This window comes from Tursiops truncatus, chromosome 11, assembly GCF_011762595.2.
Source record: "Tursiops truncatus isolate mTurTru1 chromosome 11, mTurTru1.mat.Y, whole genome shotgun sequence".
Classification (NCBI taxonomy): domain Eukaryota; kingdom Metazoa; phylum Chordata; class Mammalia; order Artiodactyla; family Delphinidae; genus Tursiops; species Tursiops truncatus.
The window spans coordinates 91,388,519-91,401,470 of NC_047044.1; the positions used below are offsets into that span (position 1 = coordinate 91,388,519).

At 36.9% G+C, this 12,952-nt stretch overlaps 1 protein-coding gene across 3 annotated transcripts in view; it reads right to left on the reverse strand.

The window, feature by feature from the left end:
* The window catches only part of ATF7IP (activating transcription factor 7 interacting protein), a 127,629-nt gene that overhangs the window by 55,429 nt on the left and 59,248 nt on the right, over nt 1-12,952 (reverse strand). For all 3 annotated transcript variants that reach the window (XM_019937285.3, XM_033867019.2, XM_019937293.3), the window contains exons 4-5: nt 5,782-5,927; nt 3,972-4,109 (exon numbers count right to left, since the gene is read on the reverse strand). In XM_019937285.3, the coding sequence (XP_019792844.2) occupies nt 3,972-4,109; nt 5,782-5,927 (284 nt within the window). The remainder of the gene's footprint in view (nt 1-3,971; nt 4,110-5,781; nt 5,928-12,952) is intronic.

A 12,952-nucleotide genomic window follows, 5' to 3' on the forward strand; every position in this document is an offset into this window, starting at 1 on the left:
ATCAAAATGGTTCACTAGAAAAAAATCAATCACAGAAGAAGGCAGTAATGTAGGAATTAAGGGGAAAAAAGGTGGAAGACAAATAAAATGGCAGGAGTAAGTCTTTCCTTATCAGTAACTAATGTAAATGTAAACAGACGAAAACTGTCCAATTAAAAGGCAGAGACTGGCAAAGTGGGTAATAAATCATGACCCAACTCTATGCTGTCTACAAGATTTCATCAAAATTTGAAACTTCTGTGCATTAAAGGACATTATCAAAAAAGGAAAGTGAAAAAACTTACACAGTGGGTAAGAATATCAATAGTTATAAATCGTGTATTTCTAAGTGTTCAGTATCCAAAATATGTAAAGAACTCTTACAGCTCAACAATAGAAGGGCAAAACAAACAAAACAAAAAGAACTTGAATAGATATTTCTCTAAAGAAGATATGCACATGTTCAACAAACACAGGAAAAGATGTTCAACATCATTAGCCATTAGGAAAATGCAAACCAAAACCACAACAAAATATCACTTCACACCATTAGGATGTTATAATAATAATTTTTAAAATACACAGTAACAAGTGTTGGCAAGGATGTGTAGAAATGGAACCCTCACATTGCTGGTGGGGAGTAAAATATAAAATGGAGTAGCTGATCTGGGAAAAAGTTGAATGTTCTTCAATAAATTAAACAAAGAATTACCATATGACCCAAAATTCCATTCCTAGGTATATGCCCAAAAGATTTGAAAACAGGTATTCAAACAAATACTTATATATGAATGTTCATAGCAGCATTATTTACAATATCCAAAAGCTGGAAACAACCCAAATGCCCATCAAATGTTCATCAGCCAAAGAATACATAAACAAAATGTGTGTGCGTGTGTGTACACACACGTTAACATCTTGAATTAATTCCTACTTATTTTCACTAGTACAGAAATATAAATATTACTTAGCTATGAAAAGGAATGTAGTATTGATACATGCTTCAACATATATGAACCTTAAAAACATTATGCTAAGAAAAACAGGCCAGACACCAAAAGTCACATATTGTATAATTCTGTTCATATGAAATATGCAGCACAGGTAACTCAGTAGAGACAGAGAGCAGATTCATGCTTCCCGAGGGTTAGGGGGAGGGGGAAATGAGAAGTGACTGTTCAGTGGGTACAAGGTCTTCTCCTGGATTGATGAAAATGTTTTGGAACCAGATAGAGATGATGAACATACAACAGTGTGTATGTACTAAATGCCACTGAAGTGTAAACTTTAAAATGATTGTTATCTGAATTTTACTTCCATAAACAAAGAAAGAGATGGGAACTAAATTGGGCTGAGTAAAATTTAAATAAATGGCATGGTAAGGGCAGATCATAAATGAATGGGAGAAGCAATATGAAGTCAGAGGCCTGAAATAAAAATACTATGGACATTAATACTCTGTAGAACAGTGAAGCAACTGGTGGGTATTAGGAAAAGTGGATCAAAATCTAGGAGATCCAAATTACAAATCGAAGAATGAATACAGGTTTAAACTGGTACACAGTTGAGCAAACTGGACTATACAGAAGAGAATGAACAAGAAGTATTTTAGAAAGATGAGTACAATCCTTGAGAAGGACCAGCAAAGACTTAAAAAGCAGTACCAAAGTGGTCATGTAAAAGGTTGTTACTATAATCAAGAAATTGGGTAATGATGGCCTTGCAGATAGAAGCAAAAGATAGACTTTTATAAGAAACAAAAATAGTTGTAATTTGGCAACCCACTGTGTATATGTGAAGTGATACAGAGGAATCAGTTTCCAAGAACTAAAAAATTGTGAATAACAGGAACAATGGGAAGATATTCCTTGAAGATTTTTCTAAGAATTCAAGAATCGTGAGTTAAGAGGAACAATGTGAAGGGGGACTTATTTGTGGAGAAGATGATTGGTTTGATGTTGGAAAGATTCTGAGGCTACAAAGAAATATCCAAGTGCAAAGGTTTATTAAATGTTAGATGCAGACTTGCATCTTAAGCAAGACTATAAGAGTCAAAATCTCAGGTTCTAGAAACACAAAACCATCGATGCAGCCACGGGAGTGATAACAAACAACGAATGAAATTACTTTCTTAAATCTTCAGACATTTTCAATTTCTCATTCAAAATTCTTAACAGTACTAGTAAAATAAAGTTTAATGATGAGACAATGCTATCACTATATAAGGACCTGCTAAAGGTAAGAAACAGGACTAGTGGTGTCCTAAATGATACATTACAAAATTATTAATAATAAAGTCTTTGTAGTAAAGTCTCACTGTAAACAAAACTAACAATATGAAACCAGAAAAGTAACTTGTAGGCTGCCAAATATAATACCTAAATTCTAGTCACATTTGGTTGCAATTTGCTTTTAACTGTGAAGAAGCGACTTTATTATCACAGACCACTTCTCCCTCATTTGTAAAAAAGGCTCTATAAGTGGTTTGCAAGTCAGCGTCTGAGACTATGCTTATATAGAATGAATGTACTGATAAAATTTTCCAGTTTCTTAGTCTTGGAATAAAATGAATTACTGCACCATGGTACCGTGTGCTCATTTCAACTGATTAGAAGCTCTAGCAGTACATGTTAACATACAGATGTATTTAATAAAAAATTAAAAGTAGTAATTATTAATAAATATAGATTAACAAGCTAATATCTTTAAAAAATATGATTCATGGGAGAAGTAGATTAAAATAAAAAGAATCACAGCAAATATTATTTAGTACTCATGACATTTTAGATGATGCCAGCCTTTCTTCACTGAATGAAGAAATATTTAAGATGCACTAAGTTAGATTATTTCTGAAGCTCTGCTATGGGTTGAACTATGTATCTCAAAAGTATATGGAAGTCTGAACCCCAAGTATCTCAGAACATGACCTTATTTGGAAAGAGGGTCATCACAGAGGTAATTACAGCTGACTCTTGAACAACACAGATTTGAACTGTGTGGGTCCAATTATACATGGATTTTTTTTCAATCAATATAGTACCTATATTTTCACTTTACAGATCTTTAAATTAAGTGTGGGGAAAAGTTTGTGTTCAGTTAGAGATCACCAGACGTGAAATCAAAAGAATTAGGGCTTGAGTTCCGATTCTATCTGAAGTGTTTCAGCTACTGCCTGGGGTGAGTCATTTATCAACTCCTTCATTTTTTTTTTTTCTTTGCGGTATGCGGGCCTCTCACTGTTGTGGCCTCTCCCGTTGCAGAGCACAGGCTCCGGACGCGCAGGCTCAGCAGCCATGGCTCACGGACCCAGCCGCTGCGCAGCATGTGGGATCTTCCCGGACCGGGACACGAACCCGTGTCCCCTGCATCGGCAGGCGGACTCTCAACCAGTGCGCCACCAGGGAAGCCCCACTCCTTCATTTTTTGAAGCAGATACCAGTGTACAGATTTTCAACTGCAGCGGGTGGGGACAGCACCTCTAACCTTCACATTGTTCAAGAGTCAACTGTAGTTAAGACGAGGTCATACTGGAACAGGGTGGGTCCTAATCCAATATGACTAGTATCCTTGTAAAAAGGGAAAATTTGGAAACAGACAAACATACAGAGAGAGCACCATGTGAAGATGAAGCCAGAAATCAGGGTGATACTTCTACAAGACAAGGAATGCCAAAGACTGTCAGTAAACCATCTATAGCTAGAGTAGACATGAGGAACAGATTCTTCCTCACAGCCCTCAGAACCAATCCTGACGACAGCTTAATCTTGGACTTTCAGCCTCCAAAACTATGAGACAATACATTTCTGTTGTTTAAGGCATCCAGTTTATGGTACTTTTTGTTAATGGTAGCCCTAGCAAACTAATAGAGGCTCCTTTTATTTCTAATACTTAAAAGTTAAATATACTTTATTGTCAACTTCAAAAACATATCCCAGAAAGTAAGTTATAAAAATGATGACACACGGATATGCAATTCAAGTCAGTGTACAAACCTGTAGTTCAGTTAAAACTGTTTTATGCCTCTTGTTACACTCAATCTTTTCCACTCGTGTTTTCAATTCTGCCAATGTCTTATCAAATACACCACACTGTAGCGCACACAATTTTTCTTCCAGCAACCACTGTACAACCTAAAAAAATACATATGCCTTTGTTATAGCAAAAAAGGAATTTCAAGCAAGCAGCAAACAGTAAATATTCTGAAGTACTAATAAGATAGTACTAATATATTAATTAAAAAAAAATATTGGCATCCATAACACAATGCTATCTGCTGAAATCCTCCACTTCTACATATATAATATCTACTATAACACAATAAAATGTACTAAAAATAGAAAATTTCCAGAGGGTGAAATTTTTAAAACATTTTGAAATTGAAGTTTTCATATTTTCTTCCCACACCCTCTACTGTGATTTAAAAGAAACCAGTTGAAGGTAAGGAGCAGATTTTAAATTTTCTAATCTGTTACAGATGATATTTTTGTGAGACACTAAGAATGTCACTGGACTATGAAATTCCTATAAAACATTTCTAAATGCCTACTCACGATTTCCATATTTATCTCATTATGGACCCATAACAAACAGGACACACAGTGCAGCCCACAGACCATCCCCAAATTACACTGCTCTAGAGGAGTAAACCCTCAGTACACACAGAAGTATATTTCAAAATGCTTTCTCATAGCTATCTTCATATTTCTAATAGCTCTATAAGAAAGACTAAACAAGCATTATTATCACCATATGGTTAAAAGAAAAAAGACACTGGGAGGAAAAAAAAGCCACTTTTGTACTGCCTCTCTGTTCCTTTCTCTAATGGGGATATTTATACTTTATCTGAGTAGAGGAACACTGGCCTAGAGTATTTATAATTTCACCATTAAATCTATAAGACCTTGAAAAATTTTCACCTGAGTCTTCTATTCTTCTCTTAAAAAGGCATTTGTCATCAATATTTGTGAACACATCTTAAAACATATATTAAATACTTTATATTTTCATTATTTCTATCTCTAGTCTAACACATATAGGGGGAAGTTTCCAAAGTTTGTACTTTAAATATTCCCTTTCCCTAGTCATTCGAAAGTCTTGTCCATACCATTTTTAATACTAAGCCTAAGGTACATAACAAAGATTTTAGAACATAGGGACTTATAGCCATGAAACCAGCTTATGACAAAACTTACAAAAACTAAAATGTTAACATATAAGACTCTAATGTTTCCATTAGAATAAAGTTCAATATAGAAGAAAAAATAAAAGCTAAAAACTGGTATTCAGTTTTGTTACTAAAGCAAATAAGAAAAGAAGCCATGGGCTTCCCTGGTGGCGCAGTGGTGAGAGTCCGCCTGCCGATGCAGGGGACACGGGTTCGTGACCCGCTCCGGGAAGATCCCACATGCCGCAAAGCAGCTGGGCCCATGAGCCATGGTCGCTGAGCCTGTGCATCCGGAGCCTGTGCTCCGCAACGGAAGAGGCCACAGCAGTGGGAGGCCTGCATACCGCAAAAAAAGAAAAGAAAAGAAAAGAAGCCATAATTTCTCTCCCATTTTTAAAATTACTACCATATCTAAAAAAACAAAACAAAACAAAAAAACTATTTAGCTTCAAAAGAGTCATAAGGAATTTTAGAATTAAATTATTAAGGATAATAAGCTTAACCAATTTCTTCAAGTTCTTTCTTTCTATGAAAAAGCTGAATATTTCAGTAAAATACAGAGTAATGTCAAAAATCTAGTAGAATAAAGATGGTGGTGTTTTTTGTTTAATATGGTTTTAACTTATAATCTCTAACACCTTTTGTAGCTTCTGGTTTATATCTCCTTTGGCTGTAATCTTTACTTGAAACTCTGCCTCATATTCTTCTTCCATATATCGACGTCGTTTGGACTGTACATTGTCCATGTCCTCTGACTTAGAACGTTTTCTTCTAAAAAATTCACCTGAGAAGAAAAAGCATAATGACCAGTCAGCTGTTTTTATTATACGTAGACCTTAATGCCTCTTCTCCATCCTCAGGAAGATACTATTTCTAGCTATCAAAACAGCACTCTCAATAAATTATTTTATGAATTGTTTTTGTGATCAGAAAAGTAAATACATAGCTTTTACCTTAAACTTGAAATGATTTTCAATATGCTAAATAAGAACCTCCGAACACTAAATAAGTAAATGTACAAACAACATGAACAAAGAACATTTTTTCCTTGAAATCTTCGTATTAAGATGGAAGCTCAACTAACAATATGGGATGAGACGAAATCATCTCAAATTCATTCCTTTCAGTAAATTCTCTAGTGTATATGAATTCTCTGACAAAATACAGTATTCATTCACAAGTCACAGATTTCTCAGTATTTATTCTCACATCACATGCTTCTACTAACTGTGCATAGCTTTAATTATTTAATTCTTCATCCTCAGTAAATTTTCTTCCTCAGTAAGTTTAGGAAAAATTCTTTCTTAATCACCAGCCTTAGGAAAATAGTATTAGTTATTCTTAACATATCCTAATAAATTTCAAATATATAAAAATAATAAAATTAATGTCATTATAAAGGTAAATTTGGTAAAGAACAAACATTCAAAGACCTTCACTTAGAAAATTTGTTTCAAATATTGGTAACACTCATGAGATCATAACATATTTTATATGGTTTCTTTTTCAATATAGAAACAGGGAAATATTAAAATATTAAAATCTCCACACTATCTATGAGCCTATTATTAAAATCCAATTCTATTCTACAATTTCCCTTGTATCAAAACTTACATAGTCACAGAGAGATAAGGTCAAGATGGCAGAGTAGAAGTAGGTACGCTCATCCCTTCTTACAAGAACACTGGAATCACAACTGCAGAGCAACCACTGACAAAGAAACACTTGAACCTACCAAAAAAAGATACCCTACATCCAAAGACAAAGGGGAAGCCATGGCGAGACAATAGGAGGGGCACAATCGTGATAGAATCAAGTCCCATACCCACCAGGTGGGTGACCCACACACTGAAGAACAATCATACCACCGTTCTCCCACTGGAGTGAAAGTTCTGAGCCCCATGTCAAGCTTCCCAACCTGGGGGTCTGGCAACAGGAAGAGGAGGCCCCAGAGGGTCTGGCTTTGAGGGCCAGCGGGATTTAATTGCAGGACCTCCACAGGACTGGGGGAACCAGAAACTGTACTCTTAGGGTCTTGTGCACATCAGGACCCAAGAGAAAAGAGCAGTGATCCCACAGGAGACTGGGCCAGACCTGCCTGCTAGCACTGGAGGGTCTCCTGCAGAGGTGGGGAGTGGCAGTGGCTCACTGCAGGGACAAAGACACTGGCAACAGCAGTTTTGGGATGCACTCATTGGCATGAGCCCTCCCAGAGGCACCATTAGCCCCACCAAACTGCCTGTAGGCTCGAGTGCTTGGTCACCTCAGGCCAAACAATGAAAAGGAAAGGAACACAGCCCCACCCATCAGCAGACAAGCAGATTAAAGTTTTACTGAACTCTGCCCACCAGAGAGACACAACCCAGTCCTACCCACCACCAGCCCCTCCCATCAGGAAGCCTGCACAAGCCTCTTAGATAGCCTCATCTACCAGAGGGCAGACAGCAGAAGCAAGAAGAACTACAGTCCTGCAGCCTGTGGAATGAAAACCACAATCACAGAGAGGTAGACAAAATGAAACGGCAGAGGATTATGTCCCAGATGAAGGAACAAGATAAAACCCCAGAAAAACAACTAACTGAAGTGGAGATAGGGAACCTTCTGGAAAAAGAATTCAGAATAATGATAGTGAAGATGATCAAGGACTTCAGGAAGAGAATGGAGGCAAGGATTGAGAAGATGCAAGAAATGTTTAACAAAGACCTATAAGAACTAAAGAAGAAACAGAGATGAACAATACAATAACTGAAATGAAAAATACACTAGAAGGAATCAAAGCAGAATAACTGAGGCAGAAGAACAGATAAGTAACCTGGAAGACAGAATGGTGGAAATCACTGCCATGGAACATAATAAAGAAAAAAGAATAAAGAGAAATGAAGACAATCTAAGAGACCTCTAGGACAACATTAAATGCACCAACATTCTCATTATAGGGATTCCAAGAGGAGAAGAGAGACAGAAAGGACCTGAGAAAATATATGAAGAGATTATAATTGAAAACTTCCCCTAACATGGTAAACAGTCACCCAAGTCCAAGAAGCACAGAGAGTCCAAGGCAGGATAAACCCAAAGAGGAACACACCAAGACACATAGTAATCGAATTGGAAAAAATTAAAGACAAAGGAAAAATATTAAAAGTAACAAGGGAAAAACAACAAGTAACATGCAAGGGAACTCCCATAAGGTTATCAGCTGATTTCACAGCAGAAACTCTGCAGGCCAGAAGTGAGTGACACGATATATTTAAAGTGATGAAAGGGAAGAATCTACAATCAAGAATACTCTACCCAGCAAGGATCTCATTCAGATTTGACAGAGAAATCAAAAGCTTTACAGAAAGGCAAAAGCTAAGAGAACTCCTCTAGGTGGGTAAGAGACCAGCAACATAAAACAACCTTCTACATATATAGACTACTATATCAAAACCTCATGGGAACAGCAAACCTAAAAACTACAATAGGTACGCACTCAAAAAAGAAAAAGCAACCCATACACAACACAAAGGATGGTCATCAAACCACAAGAGAAGAGAACAAAAGAGGAAGGGAAGAAAAAAGACCTACAAAAACAAACCCAAAACAATTAAGAAAATGGTAATAGGAACACACATATTGAGAATTACCTTAAATGTAAATGGATTAAATGGTCCAACCAAAAGACACAGACTGGCTGAATGGATACAAAAACAAGATCTGTATATACGCTATCTACAAGAGACCCACTTCAGACCTAGTGACACATACAGACTGAAAGTAAGAGGATGGAAGAAGGCATTCCATGCAAATGGAAATCGAAAGAAAGCTGGAGTAGCAATACTAATTTCAGACAAAACAAACTTTAAAACAAAGACTGCTATAAGAGACAAAGAAGGACACTACATAATGATCAAGGGATCAATCTAAGAAGACATACCAATTGTACATATATATGCACCCAACATAGGAGCACCTCAATATATAAGGCAAATACTAACAGCTATAAAGGGAGAAACCAACAGTAGCACAATAATACTGGGGAATTTTAACACCTCAGTTTCATCAATGGACAGATCATCCAGGCAGAAAGTCAATAAGGAAACACAGGCCTTAAAAGGCACATTAAACCAGATGGACTTAACTGATATTTATAGAGTTTTCCATCCCAAAGCAGCAGAATACACATTCTCAAGTGCACATGGAACATTCTCCAGGATTGACCACACGCTGGGCCACAAAGGGAGCCTCAGTAAATTTAAGAAAATTGAAATCATATCAAGCATCTTTTCTGATGACAATGCTATGAGATTAGAAATAAATTACAAGAAAAAAACTGTAAAAAACATAAGCGTGTGGAGGCTAAACAATATGCTACTAAACAACCACTGGATCACTGAAGAAATCAGAGAGGAAATCAAGAAGTACCTAGACACAAGTGAAAATGAAAGCACAATGACCCAAAACCTGTGCAATATGGCAAAGGCATTTCTAAGAGGGAAGTTTACAGAAATATAATCCTACCTCAGGAAACAAGAAAAATCTCAAATAAACCACCTAACCCTACACCTAAAGCAACCAAAGAACAAACAAAACCTAAAGTTAGTAGAAGAAAAGAAATCATAATGATCAGAGCAGAAATATAGAGACAAGCAAAGATAAATGAAACTAAAAGCTGGTTCTTTGAAAAGATAAACAAAATTGATAAACCTTTAGCCAGACTCATTAAGAAAAAAAGAGAGATCACTCAAATTAATAAAATTAGAAATGGAAAAGGAGAAGTTACGACTGACACCACAGGAATACAAAGGATCATAAGAGACTACTACAAGCAACTGTATGCCAATAAAATGGACAACCTGGAAGAAATGCACAAATTCTTAGAAAGATACAGTCTCCCAAGACTGAACCAGGAAGAAACAGAAAATACGGACAGACCAATCACAAGCACTGAAACTGAAACTGTGATTTAAAAACTCCCAACAAACCAAAGTCCAGGAACTGATGGCTTCATAGGCGAATTCCATCAAACATTTAGAGAAGAGCTAACCGCTACCCTTCTGAAAATGTTCCAAAAAATTGCAGAGGAAAGAGAACTCCCAAACTCATACTATGAGGCCACCATCACCCTGATACCAAAACCAGACAAAGATACCACAAGAAAAGAAAATTACAGGTCAATATCACTGATGCATATAGATGCAAAAATCCTAAACCAAATACTAGCAATCAGAACCCAACAATACATTAAAAGGACCATAAACCACGATCAAGTGGGGTTTATCCAAGGATGCAAGGATTTTTCAATATCCGCAAATCAATCAGTGTGATACACCACATCAACAAACTGAAGAATAAAAGCCATATGATCATCTCAATAGATGCAGAAAAAGCTTTTGACAAAATTCAGCACCGATTTATGATAAAAACTCTCCAGGGCTTCCCTGGTGGAGCAGTGGTTGGGAGTCCGCCTGCTGATGCAGGGGATACGGGTTCGTGCCCCGGTCTGGGAGGATCCCATATGCCACGGAGCGGCTGGGCCCGTGGGCCGTGGCTGCTGGGCCTGCGCTGCGCAGTGGGAGAGGCCACAGGGGTGAGAGGCCCGCGTACCGCAAAAAAAAAAACAAAAAACAACTCTCCAGAAAGTGGGCATACAGGGAATATACCTCAACATAATAAAGGCCATATATGACAAACCTACAGCTAACATCTTACCCGACGGTGAAAAGCTAAAAGTATCTCCTCTAAGATCAGGAACAAGACAAGGATGTCCACTCTCACCACTTTTATTCAACATAGTTTTGGAAGTCCTAGCCGCAGCAATCAGAGAAGAAAAAGAAATAAAAGGAATCCAAATTGGAAAAGAAGAAGTTAAACTGCCACTGTTTGCAGATGACACTATACATAGAAAATCCCAAAGATGCTACCAGAAAACTGTTAGAACTCATCAATGAATTTGGTAAAGTTGCAGTTTACAAAATTAATACACAGAAATCTGTTGCATTTCTATACACTAACAACAAAAGACAGAAAGAGAAATTCAAGAAACAATCCCATTTACCATCACATCAAAAAGAATAAAATACCTAAGAATAAACCTATCTAAGGAGACAAAAGACCTGTACTCCAAAAACTGTAAGACGCTGATGAAAGAAATCGAAGACGACACAAACAGATGGGAAGATATACCATGTTCTTGGATTGGAAGAGTCAATACTGTCAAAATGACTATAGTACCCAAGGCAATCTAGAGATTCAGTGCAATTCCTATCAAATTACCAATGACATTTTTCACAGAACTAGAACAAAAAAATCTTAAACTTTGTATGGAGACACAAAAGACCCCAATAGCCAAAGCAATCTTGACAAAGAAAAACAGAGCTGGAGGAATCAGGCTCCCTGACTTCAGACTACACTACAAAGCTATAGCAATCAAAACAGTATGGTACTGGCACAAAAACAGAAACATAGATCAATGGAACAGAATAGAAAGCCCAGAAATAAACCCACACACCTATGGTCAATTAATCTATGACAAAGGAGGTAAGACTATACAATGGAGGAAAGATAGTCTCTTCAAGTGCTAGGAAAACTGGACAGCTGCATGTAAAAATATGAAATTAGAACATTCTTTAACACCATACACAAAAATAAGCTCAAAATGGATTAAAGACCTAAATGTGAGACCGGACACTATAAAACTCCTAGAGGAGAACATAGGCAGAACACTCTGACGTAAATCATAGCAATATCTTTTTCAATCTGTCTCCCAGAGTAATGGAAATAAAACCAAAAATAAACAAATGGGACCTAATTAAACTCAAAAGCTTTTGCACAGCAAAGGAAACCATAAACACAATGAAAAGACAACCCATAGAAGGGGAGAAAATATTTGCAAATGATGTGACTGACAAGGGATTAGTCTCCAAAATATACAAACAGCTCATGTGGCTTAATATCATCAAAACAAACAACCCAATCAAAAAATGGGCAGGAGACCTAAATAGACATTTCTCCAAAGAAGACATACAGATGGCCAAGAAGCACATGAAAAGATGTTCAACACTGCTAATTATTAGAGAAATGTAAATCAAAACTACAATGAGATATCACCTCACACCAGTCAAAATGGCTATCACCAAAAAAATCCACAAACAACAAATGGTGGAGAGGGTGTGCAGAGAAGGGAACCCTGCTACACTGTTCGTGGGAATGTAAATTGGTACAGCCACTATGGAGAACAGTATGGAGTTTCATTAGAAAACTAAAACTAGGGCCACCATATGATCCTTCAATCCCACTCCTGGGCATATATCTGGAGAAGAACATAGTCCAAAAGGATACATGTACCCCAATGTTCACTGCAGCACTGTTTACAATAGCCAGGACATGGAAGCCACCTAAATTTCTATCGACAGAGGAATGGATAATTAAGCTGCAGTACATATATACAATGGAATATTACTTAGCCATTAAAAAGAATGAAATAACGCCATTTTGCAGCAACATGGGTGGACCTAGAGATGGTCATACTGAGTGAAGTAAGTCACAACAGAGAAAGAGAAATATCGTACAATATCACTTATATGCATAATCTAAAAAGAAATGACACAAATGAACTTATTTACAAAACAGAAACAGACTCACATTCTTAGAGAATGAACTTATTGTTACCAGGGGGTGGGGGAAGCGTGAAGAGAAGGGATAGTTAGGGAGTGTGGGATTGACATGTACACACTGCTATAATTAAAATGGATAGCCAACAAGGACGTACTGTATAACACAGGGAACTCTGCTCAATATTATGTAACAATCTAAATGGGAAAAAAATTT